The sequence below is a fragment of the Mastomys coucha genome, unplaced genomic scaffold, assembly GCF_008632895.1.
Source record: "Mastomys coucha isolate ucsf_1 unplaced genomic scaffold, UCSF_Mcou_1 pScaffold19, whole genome shotgun sequence".
In the NCBI taxonomy this organism is placed as follows: Eukaryota; Metazoa; Chordata; class Mammalia; order Rodentia; family Muridae; genus Mastomys; species Mastomys coucha.
In genome coordinates this window covers 17160330-17176510 of record NW_022196901.1, presented here as the reverse complement: position 1 = coordinate 17176510, position 16181 = coordinate 17160330, and the positions used below count along the sequence as shown (strand labels likewise).

Genomic DNA, 16181 nt, shown 5'->3' with positions numbered 1-16181 from the left:
TAAGAATTTCATAAATTCATTGTTTTTAATAGCTGAGTAGTACTCCATTGTGTAAATATACCACATTTCCTGCATTCATTCCTCTGTTGAGGGACATCTGGGTTCTTTCCAGCTTCTGGCTATTATAAATAAGGTTGCTATGAACATAGTAAAGCATCTGCTCTTATTACATGTTGGACCATCTTCTGGGTATATGCCCATACGTGGTATAGCTGGGTCCTCCGCTAGTACTATGTCCAGTTTTCTGAGGAACTGCCAAACTGATTTCCAGAGTGGTTGTACCAGCTTGCAATTCCACCAGCAATGGAGGAGTGTTCCTCTTTCTCCACAACCTCATCAGCATCTGCTGTCACCTGAGTTTTTAATCTTAGCCATTCTGACTGGTGTGAGGTGGAATCTCAGGGTTGTTTTGATTTGCATTTCTCTGATGACTAAGGATGTTGAATATTTCTTTAGGTGCTTCTCTGCCATTTCAGTATTCATCAGTTGAGAATTCTTTGTTTAGCTCTGTACCCCATTTTTAATAGGGTTATTTGGTTCTCTGGAGTCTAACTTCTTGTAAAGATCTTTTTCCAATCTCTTGGTTGCTGTTTTGTCCTATTGACAGTGTCCTTTGCCTTACAAAAGCTTTGTAATTTTATGAGGTCCCATTTGTTAATTCTTGATCTTAGAACATAAGCTACTGGTATTCTGTTCAGGAAATTTTCCCCTGTGCCCATGTGCTTGAGGCTTTTCCGTACTTTCTTTTCTAGTACTTTCAGTGTATCTGGTTTTATGTGGAGGTCCTTGATCCACTTGGCTTTAAGCTTTGTACAAGGAGGTAAGAATGGATCTATTTGCATTCTTCTACATGTTGACCTTTAGTTGAGCCAACACCATTTGTTGAAAATGCTGTCTTCCACTGGATGGTTTTAGCTCCTTTGTCAAACATCAAGTGGCCATAGGTGTGTGGGTTCATTTCTGGGTCTTCAATTCTATTGCATTGATCTAACTGCCTGTCACTGTACCAACACCATGCAGTTTTTATCACAATTGCTCTGTAGTACAGCTTGAGGTCAGGGATGGTGATTCCACGAGAAGTTCTTTTATTGTTGAGAAGAATTTTCTCTATCCTGTGTTCTCTGTTATTCCAGATGAATTTGCAAATTGCTCTTTCTAACTCTGTGAAGAATTGATTTGGAATTTTCATGGGGATTGCATTGAATCTATAGATTGCTTTTGGCAAGAGGGCCATTTTTACTATACTAATTCTGCCAAATCATGAGCATGGGAGATCTTTCCATCTTCTGAGATCTTCTTTAATTTCTTTCTTCAGAGACTTGAAGTTCTTGTCATACAGATCTTTCACTTGCTTAGAGTCACACAAAGGTATTTTATATTATTTGTGACTATTGTGAAAGGTGTTGTTTCCCTAATTTCTTTCTCAGCCTGTTATCCTTTGTGTAGAGGAAGGCCTCTGATTTGCTTGAGTTATATCCAGCTACTTTGCTGAAGTTGTTTATCAGGGTTAGGAGCTCTCTGGTGAAATTTTTGGGGTCACTTAAGTATACTATCATATCATCTGCAAATAGTGATATTTTGACTTCTTCTTTTCCAATTTGTATACCTTTGATTTCCTTTTTTTGTCTAATTGCTCTGGCTAGGAGTTCAAGTACAATACTGAATAGGTAGGGAGAGGGTAGGCAGCCTTGTTTAGTCCTTGATTTTAGTGGGATTGCTTCAAGTTTCTCTCCATTTAGTTTGATGTTGGCTACTGGTTTGCTGTATGTTGCTTTTACTATGTTTAGGTATGGGCCTTGAATTCCTGATCTTTCCAAGACTTTTATCCTGAAGGGGTGTTGGATTTTGTCAAATGCTTTCTCAGCATCTAATAAATGATCATTTGGTTTTTTTTTTCTTTGAGTTTGTTTATATAGTGGATTATGTTGATGGATTTCTGTATATTGAACCATCCCTGTATCCCTGGGATGAAGCCTACTTGATCATGATGGATGATCGTTTTGATGTGTTCTTGTGTTTGCAAGAATTTTATTGAGTATTTTTGCATCAATATTCATAGGGAAATTGGTCTGAAGTTCTCTTTCTTTGTTGGTTCTTTGTGTGGTTTAGGTATCAGAGTAACTTGGCTTCATAGAACAAATTGGGTACCTTCTCTTTCTATTTTGTGAAATAGTTTGAGGAGTATTGGTATTAGGTCTTCTTTGAAGGTCTGATGAAACTCTGCATTAAACCCATCTGGACCTGTGCTTTCTTTGGTTGAGAGACTATTAATAACTCTTTCTATTTTATTAGAGGATATAGGACTGTTTAGATTGTTTATCGGATCTCGATTTAACTTTGGTACCTGGAATCTGTCTAAAAAATTGTCTGTTTCACCAGTTTTCCAGTTTTTTTGAGTATAGGCTTTTGTAGTAGGATCTGATGATTTTTTGGATTTCCTCAGTTTCTGTTGTTATGTCTCCCTTTTCATTTCTGATTTCGTTAATTAGGAAACTGTTTCTATGCCTTCTAGTTAGTCTGGCTAAGGGTTTATCTATCCTGTTGATTTTCTCAAAGAACCAGCTCCTGGTTTGGTTGATCCTTTGTATAGTTCTTTTTGTTTCTACTTGGTTGATGTCAGCCCTGAGTTTCATTATTTCATGACGTTTACTCCTCTTGGGTGAATTTGCTTCTTTTTGTTCTAGAGCTTGTCAGGTGTGCTATCAAGCTGCTAGTGTATGTTCTCTCCAGTTTCTTTTTGGAGACACTCAGAGCTATAAGTTTCCCTCTAGGACTGCTTTCATTGTGTCCTATAAGATTGGGTATGTTGTGGCTTCATTTTCATTAACCTCTAAAAAGTCTTTAATTTCTTTCTTTATTTCTTTTTTGACCAAGTTATCATTGAGTAGAGCATTGTTGAGCTCCCACATGTATGTGGGCTTTCTATTGTTTATGTTGTTATTGAGGACCAGCCTTAGTTTGTGGTGATCTGATAGAATGCATGGAATTGTTTCAATCTTCTTGTATCTTTTGAGTCCTGTTTTGTGACCAATTATATGATCAGTTTTGGAGAAGGTACCATGAGGTGCTGAGAAGAAGGTGTATCCTTTTGTTTTAGGATAAAATGTTCTGTAGATATCTGTTAAATCCATTTGCTTCATAACTTCTGTTAGTTTCACTGTCTCTGTTTAGCTTGTGTTTCCATGATCTGTTCTTTGCAGAGAGTGGGGTGGTGAAGTCTCCCACTACTGTTGTGTGCTGTGTGCTTTGAGTTTCTTGTATGAATGTAGACACCCTTGCATTTGGAGGAGCACAGATGTTCAGAATTAAGAGTTCATCTTGGTAGATTTTACTTTTGATAAGTATGAAGTGTCTCTCCTTATCTTTTTTGATCACTTTAGGTTGAAAGTGGACTTTATTCAATATTAGAATGGCTACTCCAGCTTGGTTTTTGGGACCATTTTCTTGAAAAATAGTTTTCCCGCCTTTTACTATGAGGTAGTGCCTGTATGCATCAAAATGTTGGGTCCTTTTTACGTAACCATTCTGTTATTCTATGCCTTTTTATTGGGGAATTGAATCTATTGATATTAATAGATATTAAGGAAAAGTAATTGTTGCTTCCTGTTATTTTTGTTGTTAGAATTGGAATTCTGTTCATGTGGCTATCTTCTTTTAGTTTTGTTAAAAGATTACTTTCTTGCTTCTTTCTTGCTTCTTCTAAGGTGTAGTTTCCCTCCTTGTGTTGGTGTTTTCCATTTATTTTCCTCTGTAGTGCTGGATTTGTAGAAATATGTTGTATAAATTTGTTTTTGTCATGGAATATCTTAGTTTCTCCATCTAGGGTAATTAAGAGTTTTGCTGGGTATTTGTGTTCTCTTGAAGTCTGTATGACATCTGCCCAGGATCTTCTAGCTTTCATAGTCTCTGGTAAGAAGTCTGGTGTAATTCTGATAGGCCTGCCTTTATATGTTACTTTTGTTGAAGATATTTCTGTCCCTTTTAAGTTGGGAATCTTCACTCTCTTATATACCTATTATCCTTAGGCTTGGTTTTCTCATTGTGTCCTAGATTCTCTGGATGTTTTGGGTTAGGAGATTTTTGCTTTTTGCATTTTTTTTTTTTTTGACCATTGTGTCAATGTTTTCTATGGTATCTTCTGCACCTGAGAGTCTCTCTTCTCTCTCTTACATTCTGTTAATGATGCTTTTGTCTATGACTCCTGATCTCTTTCCTAGGTTTTCCATCTCCAAGGTTGTCTCCCTTTGTTCTTTATTGTCTTTATTTCCATTTTTAAGATTCTGGATGGTTTTGTTCAATTCCTTCACCTGTTTGGTTGTGTTTTCCTATAATTCTTTAAGGTATTTTTGTGTTTCTTCTTTAAGGGCTTCTTCCTGTTTTCCTGTGTTCTCTTGTAATTCTTTAAGGAATGTTTGTGTTTCCTCTTTAAGGGCTTCTAGCTGTTTACCTGTATTCTCCTGTATTTCTTTAAGGGAGTTATGTCCTTCTTAAAATCTTCTATCAGCATCATGAGATATGATTTTAAATACAAATCTTGTTTTTCTGGTGTGTTGGGGTATACAGGACTTGCTGTGGTGGGAGTACTGGGTTCTGATGCTGCCAAGTAGTCTTGGTTTCTGTTGGTAGGATTCTTGTGTTTGCCTTTCACCATCTGGTAATCTCTGGTGTTAGATGTTCTTGCTGTTTCTGGCTGGAGGTTGTACCTCCTGTTGGTCTATAACCCTGTGTCAGCACTCCTGGAGACCAGCTCTCTCCTGGCAAGACTTGTGTACAGAGGGCTATGGAACAGTCCCATTCATTTCCTGGGTACAGAGGGAGGCAGGAAGGACCCTGTCCCAGCTGCTCTCTGCTTCTATGGCCTGTGCCTCTTGGCTAGCCCCACCTTCAACAGTCACCAGAGAGAAAATGGTAGTCTCACCTGAGTCCTGGGGTTAGAGGACTCCCTGGAGACGAGCTCTCTGCTGGCAGGAAAGGTGCACAGAGGGCTGTGGACAGCCCCACCTCCTGGGTGCAGAGGAATGCAGGAAGCCCCTGGTTGACCCTTGTGTTAGTTATTTCCAGGTGCCAGGGAGAAGCAGTATGTCTGAGTCTATGCCATCTTATTGGAATTGGAAGTTAACTTCTGTGATTATCCTTTTCTAAATCCTGTAAGCCTTTGTTAGTATTTATTATGAAATATGTTCAGGGTAATTCAAAACTCAATTGAATGACAAGCCTTCTGTAAACTAGAAGTGCTTAAAATAGATTGCCTATAGTGTTCAAGTAGAAGATGTTTTGCTATTGTTTAGTGAGCTTTTCTCCAACAAAGATTAAGTCCTTCCGAGATGTTACTTTATAACCTACATACTCTTCTTTCTTTCCTTGCTGAAACTAGAGAATGTATGGATCAGTTTCTGCTCCTAGCAGTGTAATGACAGAGGTGACTCTTCTGTGTATCTTTCTTGGGTATCGTATTTGTCAGTGAATCCTGAAAAGCTAGATGAGAAAGACCATCTTGTCTTTGCCTTATGCATTCCTCTCTGTGTGTGCTGGAGTGGACAGGGGAGCTTCTGTGTCTAGAAATGTCTGACGTGTGTACCCTGACTGCCTCAAGCTATTTAGTAATAGTAAGCATGGAGACCTGCTCCTCTTGGGTTGTCATGAATATTTCAAGTTAAGCAAGAAAAATCATTTTCTGTGATGTTCACATTCTACAGTAAGTTGACAAAAGTTTAATGGATATATAATTTTTTACAAAATAGGTAATTAAGGATGAGATGGTAGAAGAGGTAAATGTCCTTATATTTATGCAGAAATAGGATTAATTTCCTATATTTTTCTAAAAGTTTTGATTTAGAATTTTAAATTGATATGCCTGAAATTTAAGGAATTAAGCCCATAAATTATTTTTGTGCTTTCCTATATTCTGATTTTACTCTAGCAACATTTTAATAAACTTGGAATTTTTTAAATTTTTTAGAATTTTTAACAAGGTATTCTTAAAGTGTCAGTATATTTTTATACTGTTTTTTATAACATGTTTTCCTGAACTGTATATTCATATATTACTATTAGTTCTCATATGACATAACACTGAATAACACTGACATTGTGCTTTTTGTATACAAAATGTACATGAATTATTTTGTTTAGTCTTGAATGTTTTAATACTAGCTTTCTTAGAACAGCCCCCATCTCCCTAAAAACTGACATCATCATTGAATTCATGTTTCGGAAATGACTTTGGCTGTTAAATCTTGAAATGATATTATCATTCTTTTGTACATTTTACATGATTGGTTTTTTAATGGTTGAACTGAAAGTGATCTCAACTTAGAACAAGTGGTTTACTTGTTTCAAGCCTTTGCACAGTCATTGTGACTGTCCTGTAAGCATAAGCTTAGATATCCGAAAATATTTTTGAAATTTTAACCTAGCTTAGTTAAAGACTCATGTTAGGTTTGTCCATGAAAATTGTGGATGAAGAATAATAGGCAATGTAAGAATCTAAGTAAATATGAGATAGTATTTAATAGAAAATAGAAGTTATAAGAAGTATAAGGAAAAATCACTGGCAAAGTAAGAGGTAATTAATATTTTCTCTTCCATTAACAGAAGTATAAAGTAGACCAGCCTTTAAGGAGCCTGTAAAACTTTCAAGCATTTTAGGAATTGAATCCCTATGGAAAACAGAAAGGGCTGCAGTTAATTTAGTTTTGCCGTGGGAGAACGTCTTAACTCTTCCATTCATTTAACATTCTATTTAAGACAGGAGTTAGTCACTTAGTAAAATGCTTGCATATATAAAGACCTGGATTTGATCATTAGCACAGACACTAAAAGCAAAAATATAGCACACATTTGTGATCTCAGAGCCTGAGAAACAGAGACAGGGAGACCCTGAAGCTCGCTGGCCTACCAACCTAGCCAAACTGATAAATAAGCCTTGGATCCTAAGAAGAGAGACCCTGTCTCAAAAAGTAAAAATATAAATGGCTTCTGAAGAATGACACCTGAGTTTATCTTTGGCCTCCACATGCACATATATACTTTCTCTCTGTCTCTCTCTCTCTCTGTCTGTCTCTCTCTCTCTCTCTCTCTCTCTCTCTCTCTCTCATGCACACACTCAGGAACTTACATACATGCAAATGATGCTTATGTGAGAAAATGTTATATTTAAAATCATCTGTTAACATACCAGGATCCTTTAGTGAGTACCCATCATTTTTAAAGTATGTTTTTAAACACATACAAATTGGGGTGTATAGAGTTTACAATACTTGTATTTTTATGGATTTATTTATGTCTTTATTAATAGCACTGTAAATAAATAAAGGTATAAATCTCATTAAATTTTCTCATAAAAATATCCTTTCATTTTTAGATTACCTCCCTAGTGACTCTACAGCTGTTAACCCTAGTTGGTCATGAAGATCAACTTAATGGGCCGAAATACAAATGCACAGTTTCCCTAGATTTCATCAGAGCTATTGCACGGTAAGTGTAGATTATCTGGTTATGTAAAGTGCCACAGTTATGCAACGTACATGCTAACTAAAAATATCCTTTCTAATATAATAAAAAGTAATTAAACAAGAAAAGATCATTTCAATGCCAAGATTGAATATGTTCCATTGTAGCTTCCTCTAACCTAGTTTATCAATGCTGTAAAGTTAGAAGTAGTAGCTAGTGTGTTAGATGACAGAAATGCATCGACTGAACTACTACTGTAGGAAGACCATTGGCTACCAACGCTCATATGTATGGAAACATGACAGTGTAGACCATAAGACATCCTCTTCCCTCATCAGCCTGCTCTTAGTGGCATGACACACACTATCAAGTGCTGACATGAGCTCTTGTCTCTCTCCATCCCCCGTGTTACACCCTTCCCAGTTCTCTTCTTCACGTCCTTAACTGACTCTGCCTATCTCTCTGTAGCTGTCTCTCTAGTAGCAGCAATTTCTTCTCTTCAAGCTGAATCCTACAAGTCTGTTTCCTATCACAAAATCATTTCTGTGACCCTTTCTCTCTCCTTGTTCTCCTTAGGGATGATTACCCTGCTTCAGGCTCCCAGCCTTGACAGTTTAGGTGCTGAGGAATAAAGCGTGCAGTGGATAGCATTCTCTGCTGCCTACTAGATTCCTGACTGTATGTAAACCATACATCCTAACGTCTGTGCTCCCCCTTTTCATGCTTCATTCATAAATATTGAAGCCATCGGTTTAGAACCCTTTCAGTGCCATTACTGCTGGTGGCCATGTATTTCCCTTCCTGAGTGTGAGTATGGTGGGCATGGGGACCTTCCCTGCCTAAGGAATTCTTCACCTGCCTGTGTTCAGAACGCCTCCCCCTCCATTTCCCAAGAGGGCATTCTTCTCAAGCTGCTTGTTTTTCCAGTGGCAGTCACCACCACTGACCACTCAGTTCCTCAGCCCCCTTCCAGAAACCATGGTTCTGTGGTTTTTCTCTCGGTTCCTTGGCTGTTGTTGCTGAGATTCGTTTGCCGGCCTGTTCTCTCCACCTGACCTTTAAACAGAGGTAGTTGTTCCTGAGGCTTGATCCCAGCTTCTTTTCTCATAATACACTTCTCTCCTAAGCAATTTTAGCTATACCTACGACTTCAACAACCATTAGTAAGTCCCATTATTGTTAAAGGCCATTTCATTTTCATATTTCATATTTGTGACCTTTATTAGACATTACAGTACAACTCAAGACCAAATTCAGAAATTCTGGCCTGTTTTCACGCATAAACAAGAAAAGAAAGACTGATGTTTCTGCTTCCTGTTCCAACGGTCAGCACAAGGCTTGCCGTGCTGCAGAGCCTAGAATTTGACAGTGATCTTGTTCTTCTCTTCTGCACTGCCCATGCCTACTCAGTGCTCCGTGGTCTCTAGTCCTTCTGTTGTAGATCACACACTGGTAACCTCGCCACTCCATGATGTTCTCTCACTCCTTAGTAGGCTCCTAATCAATTGTCTCTTCTCTTCTCTCCGTATAACCCACTTTTCTCACTACAGTCAGGAAGATCTATAATGATCAGCATCACTCTCCTAGAGGCAATTCTCCTGTATCTTCCCACACATCGTATGGCCTTTGCCCTGTGGACTCACACTTGAGCCTTTTCTACTTTTTTACATTGACCATTTTGCACGCAGCTTTTCTCCACTTCTATTTCACTGTGAACTGGAATATCTAAAGCCTTTTCAGACATACCATCACTATCCTCACCACTTCCTCTGTCATGGGAAGGTACCATTTTGGTTTATGTTTATCAGTATAAATAGTGAGCTGAATAATTGGAGTTCGCCTTCCTGAAACTTAGTCCGTGGGTGAAAAGCACAGAACATCTTCCCATTGAAGCTGCCTGCTCTGCTGCTTTAGCCTCACGTACTGTCCAGCTCAGGAGAACCTTAGGTAGGAGAGAGGGAACCGTGTGCATTTGTTTTGCAAGTGACATCAAGAAAAAGAGTGAAGAACACACTCTCACTTGAAATTGAGGTGCGGTAGAAGGAAAAAGTCCCTATGATGGTTGTCAGAGAGGTGCGGGTCTGCTGTGAGGCATCTGTGGCTGTCCTGATTTGCTTTCTGTTGCCCTGAGAGAAATCATGGCCGAATGCCGAATGCAGCTTGGGGTGGAGGGGGCTTATTTGTCTGTCACTCCTGATCACACTCCACCCACTGAGGGAAGCCAACTTGGGAACTCAAGCAGGCAGGAACCTGGAAGTAGGAACTCATGCAGAGACTGTGGGATGCTCTTCCCACTGGCTTGCTTCCCATGACTCATGTACTGCTTTTTATACCACCAAGACCACCTGCCTAGGGGTGTCACCACCACAGTGAGCTGGGCCCACCCATATCAATCATTAATCAAAAAAAATACTCTACACACTTATCTATAGTTTAATCTGGGAATATGTATTTTTCAGTTAAGATTCCCTTTTTCTAGATCACTCTAGTTTGTGTCAAATTGAGCAAAACAGTGACAGCTAATCAGCAAAGTAGTAAAGAACAAACTATTAGATAGGTCAGTAGTTTATATTCTTAGGAAAGATACTGTTCAGTTAGTAAGAATTCTACTTTTGAGGGAGAAAACATAGGGAAGAGGTCATGGTAGAACTTAAGCGAATAGAGTAGTTATATGGAGTTACATGTATGTAGAACTCTTACATGCCTATAAACTGAGGGGCTTAGCAGTGAGAGTAATTAGAGTCCTGATTTCATGAGAAGCACTCACTTATTCTGTCAGCACTTGCAGGGCATGGTAGGGCAGCCGCCACATTCTGTTCTGTTTCAGTAGTGTTGGTAAGAATGGATATGCAGCAAGCACAGCTTTGGCTTTTGTTCTTTTATACTTAACATTCATGATTCCTTTGTATACAAACACAGTCCTGGGCTTTGGAGACCCAGCAACAAATATGACATAGCTACAGCTTGGTTAACTTTTGTTTTGAAGATATAAATCTATTTAAATGCTGAGGAAAAGCAAAGGAAAGTTAATGACACGAAACAAAGCAAATTTAAAGCACAGAATATTTGTGGTGCTGTGTAAGCCTGGGGTGTAGTAAGGAGCTGATCAAACCCGGGTTGAGACAGCAGTGTATTTGGGCCTTAGAACAGGGCAGATCCAGATACTGACCGTAGTAGCAAAAAGATGAGGAAATTCTCACCTGATCTCTTCTGTTTTCTCCATGAAGGAAGAGACAGAATTGTGACCAAAGGCAGAAGCAGTAGCAGCTTTTACTGAGGACAGTGGGTAATGTCAGAATCCATGGCTGTGGGCATAGAAGCCAGTGTTGACGAGAAAGGCAGCGTGCTGAGAGGGCTTAGAATTCTTGACCTTGAATTTACAGTGGCATCAATCTGTGAGACTTGTGATCTTTTCCAGTAGCATTCCATATGCTAGATACCAGGGCTGCAGAGGATAATAATTGAAATCACATAGTACTGGGATTTTGCCAGATGAGTTCAGTAGATGCTAGCAAGTGAGCTCTTGGTGTGATGAACTGTGGAGCCTGAACTGGACAGAAAGGAAGGCAAACCACCAGGAGCCAAGAATTTCATGCCTAGCGCATAAATACTCAGTAGTTATAGGTCAGAATAAAAAGAAGGGTCTGTAATCTAATGTCCCATCGGTGCCCCAGCTACTTGAAATAGAACAAATACCATCCCAATAGATACGTTCTGAGAGGTAGTCTATTACTGAGTATATTTATTCTGAATATTTATGGATGAAAACACAAATACATAGTGAGATGCCAGGTCTTGGGATGCAAAGGAAACCAAACTCCATGCGAACTGTATTCAATGACTAGGAAATGGTAACGAGATAGATGGAAGGCTGGTGACTGGAGTGGACTGGGTCTCAAGGGCAGGGATCTTACCCAAGGACACGAGCCTCACCTGCCTGAGCCGTCTGACAGACATTTGAGAGATGAACCTTTATTAGCAAGAACTGAAGAGAAAACTGCCCTTCAGGGAGAGCCATGTTTTAGTTACTGCCCAAATGAGAGAAAGGAAATTGACTGAAGACATGGAAGACTTATAGACAGGAAGCTGCTTCCAGGAAGAAATCAGAATGTGGAGAAGAAGTGTGAAGAGGACATACAGCCAGGAGTTCTGGGGAGGAGACTGGACAGTCTTACTGTGGGCGAGAGGTAGGCGTTTGAAGTTCTCCATAGTCAGTGGAAAGACTGTGATGCCTCACGGTTGGAAGATAAAGTTTAATAGTGACAAAAGTTGACAAAAGAAACATTTTCAAAATTAGCCACAAAGTATAAAAGCATGAGATAAAAATGTCTTTACTATGAGTAAAAGAATTGACAAGGTGAAATAAAATAATATAGATAAAACTAAATCCTTAAAGGTGTGTTATGGTTTAGTTCTATTTTTGTAAATTCTGATTTAAGAGTTACGCATAGGAGGGCTGGGGAGACAGCAGCTCAGTGAGTTAAGCATTTCCATACAAGCTTCAGGACAAAGGTTCAGAACCAGCAGAACCAGGCTAAGGCAGGGCAGAGGGGGCCTCTGCTTGTAATCCCAGCTCATGAGAGACAGGGACATGAAGTCTGGGTGGACCTGCCTAGCTATGCTAGCTAGGATTGATGAGGTCTAGATTTAGCCTCAGTAAATAAAGTAGAACCTGATTAAGGGAGACACACAGTGTCAATGTCAAGCCTCCACGTGCACATGCCAGCACGTGTGCACTAATATACATGCGAGCCTGCATATGCACATAGTTTCTACATACTCATAGCTACAGAAAGAATTACTCCTAGTTGTCATCCACATTGTATTTATCCTATTTCTTTCTAGCTGCTTACTTTAGAAAAAAAAATTGTGTTTCATAAGAAACAGAACCTCCTGCACTATGTGTATGTTATCTGAAGTCTTAAAAATATATGTGTGTCGCCAGGCGGTGGTGGCGCATGCCTTTAATCTCAGCACTTGAGAGGCAGAGGCAGGTGGATTTCTGAGTTCAAGGCCAGCCTGGTCTACAGAGTGAGTTCCAGGACAGTCAGGGCTACACAGAGAAACCCTGTCTTAAAAAACAAAACAAAACAAAACCAAAAATATATGTGTGCATCTAAACTCAAGAAATGGCCGAAGCAAATGCAGGTGTACAGTTTTCATAGACCAAAGCTTGCTTTAACATGGTCTGTTTGTCCACAGTTACCGTGCTGTGTGCACCCTGGTATTTGATATTGCCACTGTAGTCATGCTGTTAATTCTAAATTATTTCAGAAGAGGTATAGGGTCAGTTGGCAGGTCACCTGTTTGTTGAGAGCTGGGGGAACCATAGAAGTAATTGGATACCTTGCTTGATAAACGTTGCATAAACTAGCGGTCTTAAACATTCAGTTCCCTGGTCACTTAGTTGTTGGGTTTTTGTTGTTGTTTGATTGTGTGAGTTTTGGAGGGGAGCTATAAAGCTTTACATCATGGGCTCTGAAGAGCATCTGCTGCTCTTGCTGAGGCCTTGTTTAGTTTCCCATCCCACATGGCTAGCAGCTCATACTTCAGTTTCAGTGGATTCAGTGCCCTCTTCTGGGCTTTGTGTACACCACAGATAAGTCTTTTGTTTAGTTATGTGTGTATGCCAGTGTGTGGGTATGTACACATGAGTGCAGCTAACTACAGAAACCAGAGGTACTGGATCCCTGAAACGAGAAGTACAGGTAGTTGTGAGCCAGCCGGGTGTGAGTGTTGGAACTCTAACCCGGGTGCTCTGCAAGAGCACTGTGTGTTCTTAACCACTGAGCCATACCCAATCCTAAAAATCTTTCAGAAAAAGAAATTACACAGTATGATTTGCTTTCTTAGGGATGGCTTACTGACAAAGTAGATACACAAGATAAAATGAACTGTCTATAAATGAATGCTTTTTAATTGCTTAGGGTGTTTAAATCATACCATTTATTCTATTAGTATTTTGTTGTTATAAACTATGATATAACAACACAAATTTTTACTGAAACATCTCAGGATCCTATCACAAAGTAATCTGTTTTCATTTGTTTGGGCGAACATTTTTCAATGGTTAAAGCTGCAAAGTTGTGACCCTGTGTTTTTCCTGTACATTCTTGACTCTGTTCTCTGTCCATTCTTGACTCTGTATTCTCTGTGTGTTCTTGACTCTGTTTTCTGTGCATTCTTGACTGTGTGTTCTCCCTGGGGATTCTTGACTCTGTGTTCTCTGTGTATTCTTGATTTTATATCCCCGTGTGCATTCTTGACTCTGTGTTCTCTGTGCATTCATAGTCTTGTAGATGTATCTTCACATTGATCATTTATCCTCCCACACAGTAGTCTATTGAATAATATGCATTGGAATATATAAATTCTCCTATGTTGGTGTTAGTTGTTTTTTTTTTTTAACTTCTTCAGTACTTTTTGTTTTCACTAAGGACAAAGCAAAAAAAACAAAACAAAAATAAGACATTAAATCTGTTTTACTTTGTTGATAATTCAAAGCCATCAGGGGAATCTATTCAGAGAGTTGTACAAATACACCTTTTTTCTTCCTCATAGATAAGAAAGTCTAGCCTGCTCTTTATGGTTTCTCTCAAGACTCTTGATAAGTCAGGCTACTGGCTGTAAGGGTATTTTAAGATCATTACTATAGGGACTTTATTGCCAGTAGGTTTGAGAGGTAAGTGAAAGGACCATGTTGTGACCATCCTTGTGCCTGAGAGGACTTAATTGAAATAAATGATCTCTGCTTTGCTGCCTAGAGAGGTTCCATATTTCTCAGGGAGGCACTTGTTATACTCAACATGTTCTTCAGTTCAGAGTTGGGTATCTTGGTAGCCAGAGTAGCTCACAAATCGAGCTATTTTTAAATGTGTTTCAAAATCTTTATCTATAACTCCCTATCCATACATTTAAAAAATATTTGGCATGTCAGTCATTTGTGTAGAAACTTTTTTAGAAAGTATATAACAAAATGATAGATAAAAAGAATAATAATGATAGTTTAATAAGTAAGGATGTGCAATTAGTGAATCAAAAAGGCTGTTCTCAAATGGATGATTATTTTTGCAGAACTGAATACTTAGGGCTTTAATTTTATACTTATTGCTAGATCATTATATCTAATTATTTTGACCATTTATTCAAATAATAAACCTCCAAGTCTGAATATTTATAGTGAAGAATGAGTTTGGAGAAAGGAAAATAATTATATGTCTCTTCCTCTGTTATTTTATTCTGCCTGCCATCAGAGTATAAAAATATACATCTCCGTCGTCTGTTGTACCATATTCTTGGATCATACAGATTTAGTTGAAATGCGCATACAGGTCAGCCGCTGCTAAAGACTGAAGATAATGAAAGCTACAAATGAGGACAGATGAGCTCTGCATTATGTGATGATATAACAGGTGTTTGGGAAGATAAACAATGTTCTGAAGCAAACAAGATTTAAATACTTCTGCATCTCTAATTGCTTCATTCTGATTATTAGGCAGAAAGCAAGTAGCTTTCAAATAAAATCTAAACTTCGTACAAATAAAGTGTTGAGAAGCTCTAACTTTTTGTTTTGTTTTAAGTAATTTCTGAATGGTTCGAAAAATGGTTTAAAAGTTGTGTTTATAAGTTACATTTTAAAAAAATGAGTCCTGCTGCATCTGACAGCATTGTCCAGTTGTGATTTGCTTCCCACGTGCTTTGCAGTCATTCGGAGCTGAGCAGTAGAGACAGGATGCTAACATGCTATCTGTTTTTGTTTCTAGGACGGTGAACTTTGACATAATAAAATACTTGTATGATTTCTTGTGAAAACAAGCTTCAGAGCCATATGGACACTGTGACAATGACTAAGCCAAGCTGTGTTCATCCACATACTCAGCTGGCCATGGAAAGGACTTCTTTGGCTCTATTGGATTTGTCCAAACAGGTGCTGGCCCAGCATGGAATCTGATGAAAATCCTCTGATTGGTCTGGGTAGATGTGAGCAGAGGACTGTTTACCAGGGGCCCGGGAGTATTTGGAAGCAACGTGTTAATTATAAACAGCAGGGTTTGAGCACAATCTGTTCTACTCTTAATGATGTTATCTTAGCCCTGAAATTGCCTGAAGCCATTTACTTAGGCCTGTGCTTTGCTCTGTGAACTATCCCCTGCGCTTTGACCGTGCCAGCAACCCTTGTTTATTTGCCCAGCCTCTTCACTTCCTCTCCACGGGAGCCTCTGCTGGCTCTTGCCAAAGCAGATTTCCTAAGGCCACTGTTTTAAAAGATCGTAGTTGCTGAAGTATGTGCTGTATATGTTTATCTTTTTACCCTAGTTTTCTCAAATATAAGGCAGCTTATTCATTGTATACACACAGCAGCAGCTTTATGTCTAACTCTGCTTGCTAACCTAACAGTCCTGGCCACTCTCAGTTAACCACCATGGCTTTTGATCAACATATTCTTCTCCTTCCTTTCTTTTTTCTTTTGAGTTGATGAATTTTGAGAGCTCCACAATAAAATTCTTACTCTTACATTAGCTGTGTTCCTTGGTTCTGAGCACCTTACTTGTTCTATTTTCTAAGTAGTTCTCTCTTACCATTAAATACTTAAATTGAGTGGGTTTAAAGGGCTTAATTGTAATCTAGTTTAAACTTTGGTGATATTTTACTCTTTCATTGCATTTTATGAAGAAAAATTCTCACAGTCCGCATTCCTAGGTAGGAAGCCTTTTCATGGGGTGATTTTC

At 38.9% G+C, this 16181-nt stretch overlaps 1 protein-coding gene across 2 annotated transcripts in view; it reads left to right on the top strand.

The window, feature by feature from the left end:
• Orc5 (origin recognition complex subunit 5) overlaps positions 1-15971 on the top strand; it is a 59326-nt gene extending 43355 nt beyond the window's left edge. The window contains exons 13-14 of one of the 2 annotated variants that reach the window (XM_031380096.1): positions 7364-7476; positions 15216-15971. In XM_031380096.1, coding sequence (XP_031235956.1) covers positions 7364-7476; positions 15216-15261 — 159 coding nt within the window. In that variant the 3' untranslated portion in view covers positions 15262-15971. Of the gene's footprint in view, positions 1-7363; positions 7477-14705; positions 15014-15215 lie in introns of those variants that run through there. The other variant, XM_031380097.1, reaches the window with a different exon arrangement.
• Positions 15972-16181: the final 210 nt, after the last annotated feature.